Source organism: Leucoraja erinacea, chromosome 3, assembly GCF_028641065.1.
Source record: "Leucoraja erinacea ecotype New England chromosome 3, Leri_hhj_1, whole genome shotgun sequence".
NCBI classification, from domain to species: domain Eukaryota; kingdom Metazoa; phylum Chordata; class Chondrichthyes; order Rajiformes; family Rajidae; genus Leucoraja; species Leucoraja erinaceus.
The window spans coordinates 56,421,225-56,443,865 of record NC_073379.1 but is presented as its reverse complement, the minus strand read 5'-3'; the positions used below and the strand labels follow the sequence as shown (position 1 = coordinate 56,443,865).

The window sequence follows — 22,641 nt, the reverse complement described above, 5'->3', positions numbered from 1 at the left end:
ATAGGGAGGTTTCACGGCAGTCGGGTCACGACCCATGACCCGTACTGTTGCTACGCTACTCCAAATGGAGTACACGCGATGAACTGCAGGTAGGCACTTACCATTGTTTCCAGCATAGCGGGTCCGTTAAAACCCTCTGAAATTGTCAATTTTTGCGCTGTAAGTAATTATGGAAATCGGGATAAGCGTGTGAGACATTTAGCCTACTTAAGAATTCCAAAAGTGAGGAGAAATGACGGTAGATAGAAGCGAGAGCTGAAGGGGCAACAACAGCCAGAGTGCTTGCCGAACATTGGCCGTTTACTCACTGCATTTCATCAACTAAGGCATTATTTGTGTTTTTTCTTGATTCCTTTGGCATCTAAAAAGTTTCAGAAGTGATAAATCTGGCTGTAATTTTTTTTAAATCGCCCATGGTTCTCGTGGGTTTTTACATACAAAATGAAAACGTATCTGAAGAAAAATTTAGCCAGATTTATCACTTCTGAAAATTTTTAGATACCAAAGGAATCAAGAAAAAACACAAATAATGCCTTACTGTTGATGAAATGCAATGAGCAAACGCGATAATTTCCAATATTTTCAATTCCGATATCTGCACGGCCAATGTTTACCAAGCACTTTAGCTGCTGTAGTCCCTTCAGTTCCGCCTTCTCTATACCTTCATTTCGCCGCTTCACTTTTGGAATTCTAAAGTTGGGTACATGTCTCTCACACTTACCCCGACTCCCACAATTTTTTTCAGTGCAAAAATTCAACATTTTTTGACGGTTTTTAACAGGTTGGAAAGTACGCGTTTCTTGTATTAATAACATATACCGGAAGTGACGGATGTCCTCCAGATGGATTGAGCGTCAAGCCCTATGACCCAGTGACCTTACGTGCAACCCCCCTATAGTGAAGCAGATCAATTTGTTTTATCCGGAAAGTACAGAAGAGCGAATATTTGAAAAACAAACCTACTTCAGAAATGGAAGTAAATTCAAGCGTTTAGAAATCAAATAAACAATAAAGTGGCAGTGAGTGGCAAAATGAATAAAAAACATTTAAATGAGTAAAAAACATTTAAATGGGAAAATTGGGATGTTTGAATTGCCACAAAACCTCGCTAGGTGTTGGATTATTATTGTCATGTGTAGTTAGATACAATGAAGGGTGAAATCTAATCAAATCAGATAATACTATACTGCACATAAATACAATTGAGCCAAATTCAGTGCAAAAGGTAGGGCGAAGGAATAGAGTGCAGAATATAGTCCTTTGCATTGTAGCTCAATGCAATGGTGAGATGAATTGACACAAAATGTTGGAGTAACTCAGTGGGTCAGGCAACATCTCTGGAGAACATGGATAAGCGACGTGTCAGAGCTTAAGAAGAAGGGTCCCGGCCTCTTCCGTGGATGCTGCCTGATCTGTTGAGTTACTCTGTAGACACAAAATGCTCGAGTAACAGGCGAGGCAGGCAGCATCTCTGCCAACTTCATGTGAGGTTCAAATGACAAATAAACGGTATTGTATTGCGAACGAACGGGTGGAGACCCTTCTTAGAAACATAGAAATTAGGTGCAGGAGTAGGCCATTCGGCCCTTCGAGCCTGCACCGCCATTCAATATGATCATGGCTGATCATCCAACTCAGTATCCCGTACCTGCCTTCTCTCCATACCCCCTGATCCCCTTAGCCACAAGGGCCACATCTAACTCCCTCTTAAATATAGCCAATGAACTGGCCTCAATTCAGATTCAGATTCAATTTTAATTGTCATTGTCAGTGTACAGTACAGAGACAACGAAACTCAACTACCCTCTGTGGCAGAGAGTTCCAGAGATTCACCACTCTCTGTTCTTCAGACAGTTGAGTTACTCCAACATCTTTGTGTTTTTGTAAACCACCATCACCACCTGCAGCTAGCTCTCTGGTCTACTTAGTGAGAGGACTAGCTTGGCCCTGGGTAGGTAGATAGACAGACAGACGCTCACCCGTTTGTGGGCCGGCCCTCGGTGCGGGCGATTGTGGAGGGACGAGCGCGGGCTCCCGTTGCCGTTGCCGTTGCTGCCGCGCGCCGGCATCAGGCAGCCGGGCTGAGGCAACGTCTCCATGGCAGCAGCAGCGGCGGCCTAGCACCGCACCGCACCGCACGCCCGGGGGGCAAATGAACCTACGCGTTGTCCGTCGGTCCGTCCAGACAGACAGACAAGTAAACAGGACGAGCTGCCGTGTCCCGGCGCAGGAGCAGGAGTCCCGGTAGCCGCTGACGCGCCGGGCAAGAGAAGGAGAAGAACCATCCGGCGGCGCGGCCGGAAGGAGTTGGTTTCAGGTGCCCCGGAAGAGGTTGTGAGAGGAGACGGCCATTAGTCGGGGTGAGCCGCCGCCGCGCTGCACCGTTGCTGCTGTTGCTGCTGCTCCTGGCCGCCGCCGCCGCCGCCGCGCTACACGGGGGGAGGGAGGGAGGTAACGAGTGGACAATTAGCTTAAATCAGTCAGCCCTTCACGTTGATCCGACGGCCGGATAGAAATGTCGAGGAGGCGGCATAGCGACGATAATGACGGTAGGTGAAAGCGGAGCGGTAGAAGTAAGTACACGATGTCCGTGCGACTAGGGGCTGCCGCCTCACGGCCGGTTTCCGTGACGACGCCCCATTTGGCCGACTACTCTTCAGCTGGCACGGAGACGTGGACAGAGAGGCTTCTCCCCGGTTGAAGACCGTCCCGCAATCATTCCCTGGCGATGTTTCCCGCGGGCTCCTTGTTAATCCCTCCACCTCCCCCTCCGGAGCAGCGCCAAAGGTGCACTGAACTGGCGGATTTGCCGCCTTTTGATTGAAAGTTTAAAACGAGGCAACGTCTCTCAGCTAATGTAAAATATTCCATGGATCTAATTTGAACAAGGAGATGGATTATTGTCATCAAAATCCTCCGATCTGATGTTGGGTTATTGACATAAAGTGTTAATTCAGCTTTCCTTTCCACAAAACATTGCTCAACCAGCTGAGTGTCCTAACACATTGGTTTTGTTTGTACTTTATAATCCTTCATATTGCCACTCAAACATCTGCACATAAAGCTGTTTGTGGAAACATGTGCAAATTGACTCCAGTATTTTACTACTTTTGCATTAATACCTACTTCAAAAACTGAAAGTAAAATATTTTGGAGAGATACATAAATATGTCTTTCATTATAACTCCATTGCCCCATGCTAAAATTAATTATTCTATCTACTCGGTTGCCTTCCATGCACATTCCTCCCTCCAGCTTTACATTTCACTCCGCTTAACTCTTTATTTGCCACTTTTGTCTCCCTTTCACTGCCAGCCTTTGTCATTGACACCACCCGTCTGTTCATCAGATGGCTCACCACCCCACCTCCACCAAAGATCTTAGAGCGGAGCAAGATGGACCACTCTTGCAAAATCCAATGGACTGACATGTAGTACGCAACGGAGCGTAACTCCTGCCATTTCAGTAACGCCATTTCCCGACCCTATCTTTGACCCAACCCGACTTCAGTCATGCGTTCAGTTAAAAAGGCACCATACCTTGTACAGGGAAGGACTGCAGATGCTGGTTTAAACAGAAGACAGACACAAAAGGCTGGAGTAAATCAGCGGATTAGGCAGCAGCTATGGAGAAAAGGAATAGGTGATATTTGACAGTCGAGGGAAAGGGAAACGGGAGATATAGGTATATCTTCCATTCATTTGTCCTTAGTACCGTCTATATCTCTGGTTCCTCTTTCCCCTGACTCAGTTTGAAGAAGGGTATCGACCCGAAATGTCACCTATTTCGCTCTATGATCTTTGCTTTCATCCGTCTGCTCGCGCGTTCACTCGCTCTTGGTGCTGGCGCTTCTCCCCTCAGGCTCTGCCACACACATAAACACACACCCATGGCAGATCGGTGCGGGCCGAGACCAGGAGCAGGGCAAAGGGCCCGAAATTTTGTTCTGACCGAAAGGCCTGAATGAAAATAAAGGATACTTTGACTCTTTGATCAAACGGGTCATGGCAGCTATCGAAAAAGTCAGCCCCAAATATCACCTATTCCTTTTCTCCAGAGATGCTGCATGATTTGCTGATTTACTCCAGCCTTTTGTGTCGAGACCAGGAGCAGGGCGAAGGATGACATCAAACGGGTCATGGCAGCTATCGAAAAAGTACAGAAATGGTGATGGGGAAATTTTAAAAAAAAAATCACCGAAAGGAAATAGATGTTTAGCAAAATAACAAGGGGGCCGGCGATCGCTCCGTGTCTTTTTCGTGGTGGGGGGGGGGGAGATGGCTTGAGTGGGTGCAGGATTTTCTGGAGCTCCTTCCTAATAGGAATATTTTGTATGTTCAATGTTGATATGGAAGACTAGGCAGGAATATCAAAATAATCACCTGATTTGTGTGGTGTTTGGTAAGATAATAGCACTATGAAGACGCCGTGACCAATGCAAAGATACTACAGTGGAGACGGAAGCCGGTTACGGAAATGGCGCTAAAGATTACCCATGACCTACTACGGCTTTTTCGTCGAGTGGTCTATCTTGCACCGCTCTAAGATCTTTGGCCTCCACACCCACCCCAAACCCAACCCAACCACCTGTATGCATCTATCACTTGCCAGCCTTTGTACTACCCGCACTTTTCTTGTCTAGATTTCTCTCTCCCCCCCCCCCCCCCCCCCCCACTCCAGTTAGTCTGAAGAGGGGTTCATCCTGGAAACGCCTGCCCATTACCTCTATATTGCTGCCTGGCCCACTGAATTCCACCAACATTTTGTGCTTTACAATGAGATCATGGTTAGTCCACTGTTTCAGGTTCTGCTGCTCTGCTATGCTCAATACGCAATGCATCTCACCACAACCCTGTCAGTCCCTGTATGTTAATGTAAAATGTGCACATTTTCCAATTAGGCTGGTAGCTATGCATAGCATAGCATCAATTTCAAATTTATTTAGGGTCTTTGTGTTATCATGCCTGGACAATTTCCATTTAAATACGTTAAAAAATGGTGTTTGTTGTCAAGGGGTGAAGCAGGCTAGGTATGAGAGGGTGGAGTCTAAAGAAGGGTTTTGACCTGAAATGTCACCTATCCATGATCTCCAAGGATGTTGCCTGACCTGCTGAGTTACTCTCATACTTTATGTCCTTTTGTGAATTAACCTGCATCTGCAGTTCTTTGTTTCTAGGTATGGGGAGAATTTCCCAGCCTGAAGAATCTAGAACTAATGATCATGGTTACCGAATAGGGGCGAAAATCCCGGGGGGTGCTGGACATGAGAATTCAGCGCAATGATTGGAGGAGGGAGACGTCCAGGTGGAGCAAAGATCATAGAGCGGAGTTTGAATCGCATGCCCAGGTCATAGGGTCACAAGCGAAAAACACTCGGTAGCCCTGGACACAGACATGCGGCTCATCCTCAGCCAGGATCGATCCCGGGTCTCCGGCACCGCAATCGCTGCCAAACCGCCACTGCCCCCCCTCCCACGCCCGGGGATGGCCAGAGACGTTGGGAGTCAGACGGGAGCGGTGCCCACAGCCAGCGCACAGAAGCAGCGTTAAACCCAGCTCAACTCTGGCTTTCCCGCCAGGTTAACCTACTTGCCTGAACTTACCTGCCTGGACTTACGAGAACGACGGCCCAGGCTCACAGCCAGCGCGGAGAAGCAGCGCTAGCTCCACGGCTCCGGACTGGTGTCCCGCTCAACTCTGCCTGTCTCACCGGGTTAACCTACAGCCCTGCCTGGACTGACGGGACACCAGTCCGGAGCCGTGGAGCTAGCGCTGTTTCTCCGCGCTGGCCATAAGCCTGGGCCGTCGTTCCCGTAATTACCGTCCACAGGGCCCACAGCTGAAGCCTCGCGTGTGTGTGAGTGTGCACATGTGCGAGCGTCCGCCAAGAAATTGTGTCCCCCCTGTTCTCCCCCATGTTTTGATAGCGATTTCTGTGCCTGTAAGGGTTTGAAATTAGATATTGTTTCACGTGAAGTAAATCAAAAATTCTGTACTGCGGGGGATTTTAGAGAAAGTTGAAGAATATGACCTTTATAATTTGAACATTGCAATTTGAAACTTACACGTTACACAGTGGCACAACATTCAATCAAAAGAGCAGACAGAATTAATGATGGCTCTCTTGTTTCACAGCAGGAACACCTCACAAACGGAGGAGGACATCTGAACCAATTGAAATTGAAGACCGATTGGAGTCTTTGATATGTCGCGTGGGAGAAAAAGTACAGTTTATCACTTATTTTATATCTCAGATGATTGGAATGATTTTTATTATAGAATAAAATGAAAGCTTTGAAATCATGGGGAAGGAATGTCAAAAGTACCTACTTATTAAGAGTACCTACTGTATATATGTTTTCAGACATAATGCTGCTTCAATCACAAACTAAGTGATGAGCATTTATTACTGCCAAAAATCTTCAAAGTGATTACTTTGTATGTTGCATAATAGATACTATATAAATGCAAGTTATTTTCTCTTGGTTGTAATTATCTACAGTGAATAATTTGTTAGTAGTAATTTGAAATATTTTGTGTGTTTTTTATTCTTGAGATTTTTCACATTATGGCTCCTGTCATCAATATATATGTTTTGATTTGCAGAGCACTTCCTCATTGGAGAGCAATCTGGAAGGTTTGGCCGGTGTTTTGGAAGCTGACTTGCCAAACTATAAAAGTAAAATCTTGAGAATACTTTGTGCCGTGTAAGTTGGATACTTTGTAGTTTGTGTGTGAGGCAACTTGATTTAATCATTTATACATTTCAAATTGTAAATTCATTTCTGTGCAACTAAATAAATATAAATTATTCCTGATGTGGATTGGAAAATTATTATTTATATTCAACAATTGAATACGAGCATGATTGGCAAATCAGCAGTTTGTGTTTATCCCAAATTACCTTTTAAATACCAAAGCTAGCTAAGGTATTTTGGTGGACATATGCACTGATTTCATCACTGTATAATTTTGATACATTTTGGTTTACCATGTAGAAATTACAGCAGTGTTTATACATAGTCCTCCCATTTCAGGGCACCATAATGTTTGGGACACAGCAATGTCATGTAAATGAAAGTAGTCATGTTTAGTATTTTGTTGTATAGCCTTTGCATGCAATGACTGCTTGAAAACTGTGATTCATGGACATCACCAGTTGCTGGGTGTCTTCTCTGGCGATGCTCTGCCAGGCTTGTATTAGAGTAATCTTTAGCTTATGCAGGTTGGGCTAGTCTACTTCAGTTTTCTCTTCAGCATATAAAAGGCATACTCAATTGGGTTCAGATCGGGTGATTGACTTGGCCACTCAAGAATTGACCTTTTTTTAGCTTTGAAAAACTTTGTTGATTTAGCAGTATGTTTGGGATCATTGTCTTGTACTAGAATGAACCGCCGGCCAATGAGCTTTGAGGCATTTGTTTGAACTTGAGCAGTTGCGTCTATACACTTTAGAATTCATTATGTTACTACTATCAGCAGTTGTATCAACACTGAAGATAAGTGAGCCAGTACCTGTAGCAGCAATACATGCCCAGGCCAGAACACCCCCACCATCGTATTTTACAGATGAGGTGGTATACTTTGGATCTTGGCCAGTTCATTCTCTCCTCTGTACTTCACTCTTGCGATCACTCTGATATAGATTAATCTTTGTCTCATCTGTCCACAAGACCTTTTTCCAGACTGTGGTTGCTCTTTTAAGTATTTCTTGGCAAACTGTAACCTGGCCATCCTATTTTTGCAGCTAACCAGTGGTTTGCATCTTGCTGTGTAGTTTCTGTTTATGAAGTCTTCTGCGGACAGTGACCATTGACAAATCCACACCTGAAGAGTGTCTCTGATCTGTCGGACAGGTGTTTGGGGATTTTTCTTTATTATACAGAGATTTCTTCAGTCATCAGCTGTGAAGGTCTTCCTTGGTCTGCAAGTCCCTTTGTGATTAGTAAGCTCACTAGTGCTTTCTTCTGAATGTTGTTCCACACAGTTGATTTTGGTTAGCCTAAGGTTTGGCTGATGTCTCTATTAACAGTTTTATTCTTGTTCCTCAGTCTCATAATGGCTTTTTTGACTTTCATTGGCACAACTTTGGTCCTCATGTTGATAAACAGCAATACAAGTTTCCAAAAATGATAGAAAGACTGGAGGAAAGAATAGGTGCTGAGAGCTCTCTTATACATGCATCAAGTAGGCATTTAATCACACCTGAGCAATTACAAACACCTGTGAAGCCATGTGTCCCAGACATTAAGGTGCCCTGAAATTGGGGGACTATGTATAAACACAGCTGTAATTTCTACATGGTGAAACCAAAATGTATAAAAATGACCTTTTAATAAAATCTGACAATGTGCATTTTTACCACATGTGCCTTTTGTTTCCTATTACAAATCTCAAATTGTGGAGCACAGAGGCAAATAAATAAATAAATAAATTGGGCCTTAGTCCCAAATATTATGGAGGGCACTGTAGCAGCATAGCTGGTAGAACTGCTGTCTTGCAGCCCCAGAGACATTGGTGCGATCCTAACCTTGAGTGCTTTAGTGGGGAGTTTGCAGGATCTTCTTGTGACAGTGTGGGTTTTCTCCAGGTATCCCGGTTTCCTCCAACATTCACCAAATATGTGGTGGGGGTGGTTGTATGAATGGGTGATCGATGGTCGGTGTAGACTCAGTGGGCAGAAGGGTCTATTACCATGTTGTATCTCTTAAAAATTATAACTTTTGATGAGAAAATTTGCCTGTAATTTTGCCAATAGTACTTAGTTTGTGTATAGGCTGCTGGAGATATTTTAACATTAACTGAAGGTCATACAACACAATAACAGGCTCTTCAACCCAACTTGTATGTACGGACCAGGATACTGCATCTAAGTTTTGCATTTACCTGCATTCGATCCATTTCCCTCCAAACTTGTCTGATTGTAAATTGGCAAAGTCTTCCCTGCACTCTTTCCAGCTTAATGACATCTTTCCTATTGTAGGGTGGCCAAAACAGAATGCAATTGTTCTTTACAGCCTTTTGTTTGCGCACACTTACACAAGTTTTTATGAAAGTAATTAAATCTACCGCTGATAGTATCATTGTACTACTTATTTGTCTTAATACCATCTCACTAAATGTTTAACAATTTTTACTGTAATGGCAATACATAACTTTCTATCACAATAATAAAATACCTAGTTCATTGTTTGACATAATATCTTCCCTACAGAGCAAGACAGCTTCCTGAAAAATTACCTGTATACACAACACTCGTTGGGCTACTAAATGCCAGGAATTACAACTTCGGTGGTGAATTTGTCGAATCGATGATCAGACAGCTGAAGGAAAGTTTGAAAGCTAATTTGTACACCGAGGCAGTTTTTTCTGTAAGTCAACTTTTCTGTTGTAATGGCTGCAACATCCTGCTCCAAAAATCTTGACTGTAGTGCCATGTTTGCCGTTAGATAAGTTTTATTTAAATAAAAACAACAAAGCTCTCTGAAACGCTTTCTTTACACCCCATATTCTACTAAAAAACAATCGTTGTGAATAAATGCTGTTAGAAATATGATGATTGTGATGTTGCCGATGAGCACAATGTGAATGACAAGCACTTGCAGCATTCTGTATATTTGCAACGTCTTAGTTTGTGGCCATTGGTCTTCATACTTCTCTTTTCTCATGGTTTAAGCTTTTTACTTATACTATCTGGGGCTATACCTGTATCTCATTTTAATGTATTTTTTAAAAACATATTTTGATTACATGTATCGTATTCTCTAAAATGCTTGCTGTATAAACAAATATCATTGGTGGCATATAACAACACGGAATAATGCAAACTTTCAGTTTCAACTATCGTGCATTGATCATGAAATGAAGGTCATTGTTACACTGTAGTATATATTTCGAGGAATTTTGACAGCAGAAGTAGATACATGATTACTCGTTTTGAGAAAATGTATTATGTAGCTATTGATGCAAGTGGGAAAGTTGCTTTCTATTTCTTAAATGGCTAAAAGTAATATTTTGAGCGGAAATTAAATGCTTGAAGGTTTCAATAGAATGCAGCCGATTTTTGAAATTGGCTGCTAGCTTAAAAAATAAAACAATTTTATTGCAATTAAGATGCGTTCCTTGTGCAGGTTCGGTTTCTGTCTGATCTTGTGAATTGTCATGTGATTGCTGCTCCATCCATGGTGGCAATGTTCGAAAACTTTATCAACATAACGCAAGAGGAGGATATACCACAGGTAGGAAATTGTTATCAAATGGTGTTTTCTGCTGGGATTTTTTCCTCTTTGTAATCAGATGGATTTTTTTTTGCAAAACAGTATTGGAGGAACTCAGCAGGTCAGACAGCTTCTGTGGAGGGAATGGACAGATGACGTTTGGGGTCAGGACCCATCTTCAGTCTGATTTGAGTATGGGGAGAAAATTGGATAGTGAGGTGGAGGCAAAAAAGAGCTTGGCATGTCCACCCCTGCAACGGACTGTTCCAGCCGCTACGGTCAGGCAAACGCCTCCGTTGCCATGCAGTGAGAACGGAGAGGTTGAGAAGGAGTTTCTTCCCAGAGGCAATTCGGACTGTAAACGCCTTTCCCACCAGGGACTAACTCTCCAGAACGTTTTTCCTTCTATTATTTATTATGTAAAAGAATATGTGTGTTATGATTGTGTTTATAATTTGTTTGGTTGTTTTGTTGTTTGTCTTTTGCACAAAAGTCCGCGAGCATTGCCACTTTCATTTCACTGCACATCTCGTATGTGTATGTGGCAAATAAACTTGACTTGACTTGACTTGTTAAGCAGAGGTGAAAGGGAGACAAAAGGATGTCGGATGAGGGGAGAAATGAAATATAAATCTGGGGATAAGGGATATGGACAAAATGTTATAGGGAGGAGTTGGGGAACACAGGAAAGAGAGCGGGTGGGTGGTTATTACTTGAATGGTTATGTCATTGGATTATAAACTACCCAAGTGGAATATGTGGTGCTGATTCTCCAGCTTATGTGTGACTCCACTGTAGCATGGAGAGGCTGGACAGAAAGGTTAAAACGGGAAGAGGAGTTAAAATAGTTAGCAACTGGGCGATCCAGCAGGCCTTAGCAGACAGAGTGCAAGTGATCGCTGAAACCGTTGCCAAGTCTACACTTGGTCTTGCTGATGTAAAGGAGCCCAAATCAGAAGCTTTGAATGCAGTGGACATGGTTTGAAGAGATGCACATTCTCCTTTGCATTATCTGGAAGGGCTACTGGATTGAAGTAAGAGAAGCGGTGTTTTGGGGCAAGTGTTATATCAGTGGTTGCAAGGAATGTATTTGGGCAGACGGCACATTGGGTAGCAGAGGAGCTGGGGGGGAGGGGAATGGTCCTACAGAAAGTAGAAAGGTGTGGAAAGATTTGATGGGGCCTCCTGTTACCCTGCTCCTTTCCCCTCCTTTGTAAACTCAGCTCCCTTTTATCCTTCCTCTTCCACTGTCCATTTTATTACCCTTATCACTCTACCCCCCCCCCTGAACGTTCAGTCCTCAACTCACTGCAACAACTCTAACTGGGTGATCAAACCTGCCAACAAGGGAGGTGCCCTGGTAGTCTAGCGTGCTGATCTCTACAAGGCTGAGGCCACGCGCCAACTCTCAGACACCTCCTCCTACTTATCCTTGGACCATGACCCCACAGACGAGCACCAGGCCATGATCTCTAACACTGTCACTGACTTCATCACTTCCAGCTCCCTGCCCTCCCAACCCTCCAATCTCATCGTTCCCCAGCCCCGAATGGCCCGATTTTACCTTCTCCCCAAAATCCACAAACCTGACTGTCCTGGCAGACCCATTGTTTCTGTCTGTTCGTGTCCGGCCAAACTTATTTCCACATACCTTGACTACATCCTATTTCCCCCCCCCCCCCTGGTTAAATCCTTTCCTACCTATGTTCAAGATACTTTACACACTCTTTGTCGACTCCATGACTTCCATTTTCCAGGCCCCTTTAAACGCAAGCATTTTTGTCTACCTTCAATTTTCCAGCATCTGCAGTTCCTTCTTAAACATTCTGTCTCTCTTAATGTCTTTTTCACATTAAACTTATTTGAGAAGCACAAGGGAATGTTTTATAATATTTTGATGGAAGTTAGATACCAGTTCAACTTGTTACTTACAGCTAACTTAAAGTAGAATACATAACCAAAAGAAACTCTTATTTTCCTATTGTCACTTCATTGTAAGCCATATAGTTGCTTCAATGGAAATCTCCTGTTGCTTTGATATCTATTTTTACACGTTAAGAAAATTATGCCTTCTCTCAATATTTTTGACAGTAAATGTTAATTTGTATTGTAAAAATGTTTAAATACTTGTGTTTATTTGGACTTCTCTTTAGGTTCGCTCTGACTGGTATGTGTATGCAATGCTTTCTGCCCTTCCCTGGGTTGGAAAGGAGCTCTATGAGAAAAAGGATGTAGAGATGGATCGAATTCTTTTGCAGGTCGAAAGTTATCTGACGTAAGTGATCATTTTAACCTTAAAATAAACCAATCTATCAATTCTTCTTACAACCAAGAATTAAAATAAGTTTAATATTAATATATTGATGCATACAATTTAGTATTTGATTTTCTTTTAGGCATTTACATATTAACTGGGTGAGAGAAAATAATTTCCCCTCGTCTGTCTTTTTTCACCTCGTCTGTCTTAAAGGGATAACGCTTTATTTTAAAACAGTGATCTCCTATTTCATACAAAAAGAAACATCTTCATGTCCACCGTGTCAAGATCCTTCATAATCTTATCTGATTCAAATTAGTCACTGCTCATTCTTTCAAGCTTCATTAGATACAAGCATAGCCTTTTCAAATTTTCCTCATACATCAGTCTTGTAAAACTTTTGTAAACTGCCTCAGATACACATACACCCTTCCATTTATAAGAAGACCAATACTGTACAGTATTCCATAAGTGGTCTCACAAGTAACCTCCTTCTGGTAACTTTTTTCAATTTGCCCTAGTAGTAAATAATAATATTCTATTAGTTTTCTAATTACTTGCAATATCTGGTGATTAGTATTCTGTGAGTCGTCTGCTTGGGTATTCAAATCCCTTTAACTTGGATATATATATATTCCTTCATTGTTTAGATAATAGTATTTTTCTCATTTGTCTACCCAAAATGGTCCATTTCACAATTTTTCAATTATACTACATTTGCCAGATCTGTACCCGTTCTATATCTTTCCTATATCCCTTGGCAATTGCATTAGGTCCTGTTTAAACTTACTTTCCTATCCATCTTTCAGTCATAGGCGAATTTATCAACTACACTTTTGTCTTTTTTTGATCCAAGTCATTTGTATAAACAGCAAGAAGTCCAGCATCAGTGTGAATCAGAAAATGACTTATTTGTGCCACCTCTCCATTTCTCGTTAGTCAGTTAATCTTATGTCCATGTCAATATGTTACCACCTACACTGGAAAAATGTGTTTTCCACAATAACTGTTGATTTGGCATTTAATTTTTTTGGTCTTCTGTAGATCTAATTGTATCGACCATAGAAAATAGGTGCAGGAGTAGGCCATTCGGCCCTTCGAGCCAGCACCGCCATTCAATATGATCATGGCTGATCATCCAAAATCAGTACCCTGTTCCTGCTTTCTCCTCATATTCCTTGATTCCGTTAGGTAACTCTCTTGAATACATCCGTTGAATTGGCCTCCACTGCCTTTTGTGTAGAGAAACCCACAGATTCACAACTCTCTGTGTGAAAAAGTTTTTCCTCATCTCATTCCTAAATGGCCTACCCCTTATTCTTGAACTGTGACCTTTGGTTCTGGACTCCCCCAGCAACGGGAACTTTTTTCCTACATCTAGCCTGTCCAATCCCTTAAGAATTTTATATATTTCTATAAGATCCCCTCTGATCCTTCTAAATTCCAGTGAGTATAAGCCCAGTCGATCTATTCTTTCAGTGAGTATAAAAGCCCAGTCAATCCATTCTTTCATTATATGTCAGTCCTGCCATCCCTGGAATTAAGCTGGTGAACCTATGCTGCATTCCCTCAATAGCAAGAATGTCCTTCCTCAAATTAGGAGACCATAACTGCACATAATACTCCAGGTGTGGGATCATCGGGGCCCTGTATAACTGCAATAGGACCTCCTTGCTCATATACTCAAATCTTCTCGCTATAAAGGCCAACATGCCATTTTCTTACTTCACTGCCTGCTGTGCCTATATGCTTACTTTCAGTGACTGATGCACAAGGACACCCAGGTCTAGTTGTACTTCCCCTTTTCCTAATCTGACACCATTCAGATAATAATCTGCCCTGTTGGATAATCTCACATTTATACTACATCTGCCCACTCGCCCAACCTATCCAAGTCACCCACCAGCTTCATAGTAGCCTTCTCACAGCTCACACTGTCACCTAGCTTTGTGTCATCCTACTTTCAATAGACAGTAGGTGCAGGAGTAGGCCATTTGGTCCTTTGAGCCAGCACCGCCATTCACTGTGATCATGGCTGATCATCCACAATCAGTACCCTGTTCCTGCCTTCTCCACATATCCCTTGACTCCACTATCTTTAAGAGCTCGGATTGGAAAATGGAAGTGGACTTAGAAAAAAAGCTTGTGTTTCCTCCAGACATTGTGGCTACAACACTCCGGCCAGACATGGCCCCGTGGTCCACAACAGCCAAGTTGGCATACGTTGTGGACTAGACAGTTCCATGGGAAGATGGTGTTGAAGAAACTTATGAGAGGAAAAAGACCAAGTCCTCTGAACTGGCAACTGAAGCTGCCCAGAATGGCTGGAAGACCAAGATTTTCCCTGTCGAAGTGTGATGTAGGGGATTTGTTGCTACATCTACGACCAGGCTATTAAAGAAAATGGAGGTGAGGGGTCGCTCCCTCCAACAAGCAATCAAGTCATTATCAAATTCTGCAGAAAAAAGCAGCAATTGGATTTGGATCAAAAGGAAAGATAACAATTGGGCTGCAAGATGAAGACAGCAGGGTATGGAATTGAGGGGGTGTAACTGGGACGCCATATATCACCGTTGAGCCCTCTGGAGATGTTGTGGGCTTGTCAATTAAACCTCAAAGAAGGAGGGTGCCCACCTGATGACCCCGATGACGTACCTACCCTACCCTTCACCACTCCAATCCCACTGCAAATGGCAAGAGTGCCAAATTACTACAGGGATTGAAACATCAAATCCTATTAGCTCTACTAATATGTTTTAATAGGATCCCCTCTCATCCTTTTAAATTCCAGTAGCTCTATTCTTTCAACATATGACAGTCCCGCTATCCCGGGAATTAACCTTGTGAACCTACGCTGCATTCCTTCATTAGCAAGAATGTCCTTCCTCAAATTTGGAGACCAAAACTGCACACACAATACTCCAAGTGTAGTCTCACTGGGGCCCTGTACAACTGCAGAAGGACCTCTTTGCTCCTGTACTCAACTCCTCATGTTATGAAGGCCAACGTGCCATTAGCTTTCCTCACTGCCTGCTGTACCTGCATGCTTATTTTCAGTGACTGATGAACAAGGACATCCAGATCTCATTGTACTTCCCCTTTTCCAAACTTGACACCATTCAGATAATAATCTACCTTCCTGTTCTTGCTACCAAAGTGGATAACCTTAAATTTAGCCATATTAAACTGCATGTGCCATGCATCTGCCCACTCACCCAACCTGTCCAAGTCACCCTGCAGCCTCATAGCATCCTCCACACAGTTCACACTGCCACCCAGCTTTGTGTCATCTGAGCATTTGCTTGCTACTTTTAATCCCTTCATCTAAATTCATTTTCCCTCCCTTTTGTTACATCTTCTATTTTCCAATACACTGAAACCATCCTCAAATCTAGAGAAATTTATCTTCAATGCCACTTTAATTTGCTAATAAAAAAGGCTTTTCACTGTATCTTGGTACACGTGGTATACGTGACAATATAAACCCATATCAATCATTCTTCCTGAGCTTTTTTGAATTAAAGTACACTTGGTTTCTTGCCAGATTAGCGGAGGTCATTTAAAAATTGAATGGTTGAGTGTTTGGTTGGTTGAATGGTTGAAAATTGGTTGGTTGAAAATTGAATGGTTGGTTGAGTAACCCCACTTTTTAAAAAGGGAGGAAGAGAGAAAATGGGGAGTTACAGACCAGTTAGTCTAACATCTGTAGTGGGGAAACTGCTAGAGTCAGTTATTAAAGATGGGATAGCAGCACATTTGGAAAGTGGTGAAATCATTGCACAAAGTCAGCATGGATTTACGAAAGGAAAATCATGTCTGACGAATCTTATAGAATTTTTCGAGGATGTAACCAGTAGAGTGGATAAGGGAGAACCAGTGGATGTGTTATATCTGGACTTTCAGAAGGCTTTCGACAAGGTCCCACATAAGAGATTAGTATACAAACTTAAAGTACACGGTATTGGGGGTTCAGTATTGATGTGGATTGAGAACTGGCTGGCAAACAGGAAGCAAAGAGTAGGAGTAAGCGGGTCCTTTTCAGAATGGCAGGCAGTGACTAGTGGGGTACCGCAAGGCTCAGAGCTGGGACCCCAGCTATTAACAATATATATTAATGATTTGGACGAGGGAATTGAATGCAACATCTCCAAGTTTGCGGATGACACGAAGCTGGGGGGCAGTGTTAGCTGTGAGGAGGATGCTAGGAGGCTGCAAGGTGACTTGGATAGGCTGGGTGAGTGGGCAAATGCATGGCAGATGCAGTATAATGTGGATAAATGTGAGGTTATCCACTTTGGTGGCAAAAACAGGAAAGAAGTATATTATCTAAATGTTGGCCGATTAGGAAAAGGGGAGATGCAACGAGACCTGGGTGTCATGGTACACCAGTCATTGAAAGTAGGCATGCAGGTGCAGCAGGCAGTAAAGAAAGCGAATGGTATGTTAGCATTCATAGCAAAAGGATTTGAGTATAGGAGCAGGGAGGTTCTACTGCAGTTGTACAGGGTATTGGTGAGACCACACCTGGAGTATTGTGTACAGTTTTGGTCTCCAAATCTGAGGAAAGACATTCTTGCCATAGAGGGAGTACAGAGAAGGTTCACCAGACTGATTCCTGGGATGTCAGGACTTTCATATGAAGAAAGTGGATAGACTCGGCTTGTACTCGCTAGAATTTAGAAGATTGAGGGGGTATCTTATAGAAACTTACAAAATTCTTAAGGGGTTGGGCAGGCTAGATGCAGGAAGTTGTTCCAACGATGTTGGGGAAGTCCAGGACAAGGGGTCACAGTTTAAGGATAAAGAGGAAATCCTTTAGGACCGAGACGAGAAAAACATTTTTCACACAGAGAGTGGTGAATCTCTGGAACTCTCTGCCACAGAGGGTAGTTGAGGCCAGTTCATTGGCTATATTTAAGAGGGAGTTAGATGTGGCCCTTGTGGCTAAAGGGATTAGGGGGTATGGAGAGAAGGCAGGTACAGGATACTGAGTTGGATGATCAGCCATGATCATATTGAATGGCGGTGCAGGTTCGAAGGGCCGAATGGCCTACTCCTGCACCTATTTTCTATGTTTCTATGTTTTAATGATGTAATCCTGGTAGCATTCTTTAGCTCTCCCTGTATACAAAAGTGGGAGTTGTACTGATTTCCAGAAAAGACTTTCAAAGTCGTACTTTTGTTCAGATAAGCAGAATGAAGTACGAGGCTGCAAAGGTTGGGTGTAAAACTGGCCTTTCCTATATTGTTTTGAATTATGATGTATTTGGTCATGACTCTAAGCTCTTGTATGACGCAAGTATGTTGCAAAACATACTTGGCTAATAAAGTATGATTATGAGTACTTTATCTCAGTGGACATATCTTAAGGCCATTTGTGGATTTGCAAATTTTATGTATAAATTTTCCCATCAACAACGGGCAGACCTTTGTACATGGGCCAAGGCTTATATTTATCTTTTCCTTTATCTGTTGTAGCAAACGTCAAAAACATCATATTCCAATGCTACAATGCTGGACTGCTGAACAACCACATGAACAAGAAGAGGTGAGTAATGTAATTGAAGACACATTTTCTATGTTTAAATACATTTCTTATTGAAATGGGAACAACTTTTTAAGTGCATTTTTGTTAATTCAGTATGCATCTGTTTTAAGTGGAAGACCCAATTGGAGGCTTGATATTTCCCAACAATTGAAGTCAGTTTACTTTGATACTTCTAAATCACAACCATAGGGAGATCAAATGACTAGGAAAAGCTTCGGGAAAGGGACATTATCAATTCCTTTCTTCCTACCCAGAAACAAGACATGGACAATTCATTCTAAAGTGCAAGGTAATTCATGTCCAATTAAGTGAGGAAAATGGCACTGGGATTGATAAAAAATAAATGCAGAAACGATCCAGCACTTACTTTGAAGTAACTAGAAATGACTTCCTGATTTATTTTGGATTGACATTGCTTCAGGAATTTGCTTGCATTTAATTATTTTTCAAATAATTATTTGTTGTGCAAGATCCTTTCCCAGGTTACAGTACACTTTAGTCATCTATATAGTTTAGTTGGTAGCTGTTTTGAGGAAACGTCTATCATTAATTCATTCTATTTCAGAACTTTAATTACATGGGCTTGTAAACACCAATTTCTAAACTCCATGATGTAACTCTTCCATTTAACACACGTTCTAAGTTTCCATACCATTTTTTTTAAATTAAATGTTATTCAATCTTTTTAAATTAGAAATCTAAACCAGTCAAATTTTGGAGGAAATGATTAATACTTTGTTGAAGTAGTTATCAGGTCTTCTGTGCTATTTTCTCGGGAAGGGACATTCCATAATCTGATCAAGTAACAGGTGGTCAGAGTTCAATAGACAATAGATGCAGGAGTAGGCCATTCGGCCCCTCGAGCCATCACCGCCATTCAATGTGATCATGGCTGATCATCCCCAATCAGTACCCCATTCCTGCCTTCTCCCCATATCCTCTGACTCCGCTATCTTTAAGAGCCATATCTAGCTCTATCTTGAAAGTATCCAGAGAACCTGGCCTCCATCGCCCTCTGAGGCAGAGAATTCCACAGGCTCACAACTCTGTGTGTGAAAAAGTGTTTCCTCATCTCCGTTCTAAATGGCTTCCCGCTTTTTCTTAAAATTCAGGACCAACAGTGAGGAGGAGCGATAATTATGGCACCGTAAGATAACCATAGGTGACCAGAGACATTCTAAATTTGGTCAAAAATAAAGCAAGCATATGTAAGGTTTTGGAAAATGAAATCAGACAGAGCCTTTGAGGAATATAAGCAAGCAGGAAAACTCAAGTAGGCACGTAGAAGGAATCAATGATTCAATTAAATGATTATTGTCACATGTACCTATTGTCACATGAAATGCTTTGTTTTTGCATACAATGCATAAACTACGCAAAGAGTCGCTACATATCTGGTTCCGACAAAGTAACAAAGTACTCATTAAAGTCCCGATGGTCCCTCCATTCTAGGCAATTTACAGAGGATTTACAAACCCAGCACATGCGTGGGATATGGGGGGGAAACCAGAGCACCTGGAGAAAACACTCAGTCACAGGGAAACCTGCATGGTGACAGAGTGCAAAAGCCATACAGACAGCACCTGAGATTGAACCCGGGTCTCGGGCGCAGTGAGGCATCAGCTCTATCAGCTATGCCATTGTATATTGATTGGGTTTTTTTCAGGAGATAATGAGGATGATTGGTGAGGATAATGCAATGGATGTTGTCTATATTTGGATTTTAGTAAGGCATTTGATAAACTCGTTGAGGGGAGGCTGATCCAGCAGATTAAGATGCATCGGAATGGGTAGTTTGGATTCATCACTACTTTGCAAAATAAGACAGAGGGTAGTGTTGGAGAGTGTATCTTCCCGTATCGAACATTTTGCCCAGCTACACTAATTTTGCTCATCTACACTTTTTTTTACTTGCCTGATGCCATCTTCTTTACCTACTGTGGCTACATAATTCAGATAATATGTTGGTCTTTTTCAAAACTGATTTGAGATTTTGCTATAACATTTATTAGTAATATAGATTTTAATAAAATAATAGCACATTCCGCACTTCAACATGAATGATTGGCTGATTAATCATTGAAGAATATTTTTTTTTTGCTGCAGTACTTGGACTGTCTGTGGGCACAAATTCAGAAGTTGAAAAAAGATCGTTGGCAGGAGAAACATATCTTGAGACCGTATTTGGCTTTCGATAGTGTCCTCTGTGAGGCCTTGCAGCACAATCTGCCACCGTTCACTCCACCTCCTCACACAAAGGACTCTATCTATCCTGTGCCACTTGTTGTTTTCAGAATGTTCGACTACACAGATGCCCCTGAGGTATGCAGTAGCTTATTTTACACAGTTGTTGGTCACCACAATATGAGCTTCAGTTTGGATTTGTTGCTGAAAAGTGGCAGATTCTTGTTCTGATTCTACTTTCTGTGCAGTGCCTGGAAGGTATTTAGCATTAGAATCATGATACAGATGCAAGTTGTTGGATATGTGAATGCACACATTTAATGATTTCAAATATTCAATGCATAATCAATTATTAAACATTTGAGTGGAATAACTGAATATTTGTGCCCAGATTTTGCAATAGTAGTGATGGTAAAACTACCTGCTTTTGCCATTATTACTTCATGATATTCACAGTAACTTTGATTTTCTGGCTTGTAAATGTATTTCAATCTGGAAATTTTGAAGTTGCTGTCAGTGATTCAAACGTTCTCTGTTGGCTGTGCAGTTGCAGCCTTCATGATTGAGAGAATTTAACCAATGTACAAAATAGTCCCCCTGAAAAATAGCCTGAAATCCTGTATTTTATTGCATGAGATTTAAGAGTCTTTAATGGCATATTAAGCCACAATTATTGCTTAACTAGCTACTGGGTCCTAAACAATTATGTAATTGTGTTATCAATCCCTTAAATTTTTCAAAATATGATAGATTTTTTAAAATGTGGTATTTGAGTTGCTACCTTAATCACATGTTACATATTTCTTACATTAGAACAGTGACAACACTTCAAACGTACTTCATTGGCTGTAAAGCGATTTGGGACGTTATGAAAGAGACATGAAAGATGCTATATAAATGCAAGTCTTTCTTTCTTTTATGTGTATGTTCCAATTTTTTATTTAGCAATCTGTATAATGTTTAAAAAGTAATTTAAAAATATGTGCCTTATGCTGTCTGAGAAATCTTAATGCGATTGGATGCTTAGCCAGCTTAACAACATCACAGTAGCTGGATATCAGGGGCTCATTTGAATTAATGCTTGACAGCAACAGGTAGCTAAATCTTTAGGGCAGCTTTCTTCAAGTTCAGCTTAAGCGTCATTGTTTCGCTGCTGACTGCAAATTCTGGGCCTTTGTTCATATATATGCATCAGTTTTAATATGATCTTTAATAGTTTTGATGGTGATAATTAATGACATTTTAATAGGTAGTTATTTTGTTTTGGAAACCTAACAGCCAAACATGGGCTATTGAACAATAGATAATTTTACATAAGTTGTGATTAAAGCTGAAACGTTTCCATAATAATTCCTGGAACATTGGGAAGATGGAAATGGACTCTCTGCCTTGAGTTTTACGAGATGTGCTGCTCATGTATGTGGTTGCACATACTAAAGACTGCAATATTCTTATTACTTATCTTGTCCCTCACACTTACCTGCCCCTCATTAGTTCATAACACACAAAAAAATCTTACTTTATCTTCAAAAAATCATTAATACCCTTGCAAAAATGTTTTCCTCGGAATAGAGCTCTGACTGCAGATATGCCTGGGCCAACAGTGGCAACGGAAAGAAAACTTAAGGAATCATACAGTATATAAACAATCCTTTCGGCACCACCCGTCCGTGCTGACCAAGTTACCTAACTGTGCAGGTCCCACTTGTCTACACCTGGCCCACATCACTCCAAACTTATCATATCCTTGTAACTGTTCGGGTGTCTTCTAAATTATAATTGTACCCAACTCCACCACTTCGTCTGGCTGCTCTTTGCAGATATCCACCACCCTCTGCATGGAAAAAGTTGCCCCCCACCAAGTCCCTTTAGAATCTTTTCCCTCTCAACTTAAACGCTAGTTTAATGTTCCAGAACCATGCGGAAAAGACTATTGACTATTTACTTTATCTATGCTTCTCTTTGATTTTATAAACCACTATAAAGTCACCCTCAGCCCCATACGCTCCAGGAAAGAAGACCCAACCTCTCCTTATAATAGAAACCTTCCAGTCCCAGTAACATCTTCGTAAATCTTTTTTGCACCCATTCCAGTTTAATGACAGTGCAAAAAGATTCACGAGAATGCTAACTTGTCTGACCAGCTGGAGCAAATAAAGTTTTGGGCCCAGTCTTAATTGCTATTTCACATTGGATTAAATCATCTGTTTTTAATATTTTCCATCATGTTAGAACAGCTAATTTGGTGTAATTCTTTATTGCCTTTTCGATCCTTTAATTGTTTTGGTACAATTTTACACAACTATTTTTGGGTTGGTGGTCAAATGTGGGTTGGTGGTAAAATGGGTTGGTGGTAAAATGTGATCAACAATAAACCTGTTGATTTTGTCTTGATTTTGTTCTTTGTAATAATTTGCCTGATCTGAATTAAGTCC

The 22,641-nt window shown here is 41.7% G+C and overlaps 2 protein-coding genes across 4 annotated transcripts in view; one reads left to right on the top strand and one right to left on the bottom strand.

Annotated features, from left to right (window-relative positions):
• LOC129695626 (thiosulfate sulfurtransferase/rhodanese-like domain-containing protein 2) overlaps positions 1-2,342 on the bottom strand; it is a 29,240-nt gene extending 26,898 nt beyond the window's left edge. Inside the window, exon 1 of one of the 2 annotated variants that reach the window (XM_055632747.1) lies at positions 2,163-2,342. In XM_055632747.1, the coding sequence (XP_055488722.1) occupies positions 2,163-2,285 (123 nt within the window). In that variant the 5' untranslated portion in view covers positions 2,286-2,342. Of the gene's footprint in view, positions 1-1,979 lie in introns of both variants that reach the window. The other variant, XM_055632749.1, reaches the window with a different exon arrangement.
• Positions 2,322-22,641, top strand: part of LOC129695625 (nuclear cap-binding protein subunit 1) — a 59,156-nt gene continuing 38,836 nt past the window's right edge. The window contains exons 1-8 of one of the 2 annotated variants that reach the window (XM_055632746.1): positions 2,322-2,549; positions 6,139-6,224; positions 6,607-6,707; positions 9,215-9,371; positions 10,131-10,238; positions 12,371-12,492; positions 17,953-18,022; positions 20,129-20,344. In XM_055632746.1, the coding sequence (XP_055488721.1) occupies positions 2,516-2,549; positions 6,139-6,224; positions 6,607-6,707; positions 9,215-9,371; positions 10,131-10,238; positions 12,371-12,492; positions 17,953-18,022; positions 20,129-20,344 (894 nt within the window). In that variant the 5' untranslated portion in view covers positions 2,322-2,515. Of the gene's footprint in view, positions 2,550-6,135; positions 6,225-6,606; positions 6,708-9,214; positions 9,372-10,130; positions 10,239-12,370; positions 12,493-17,952; positions 18,023-20,128; positions 20,345-22,641 lie in introns of both variants that reach the window. The other variant, XM_055632745.1, reaches the window with a different exon arrangement.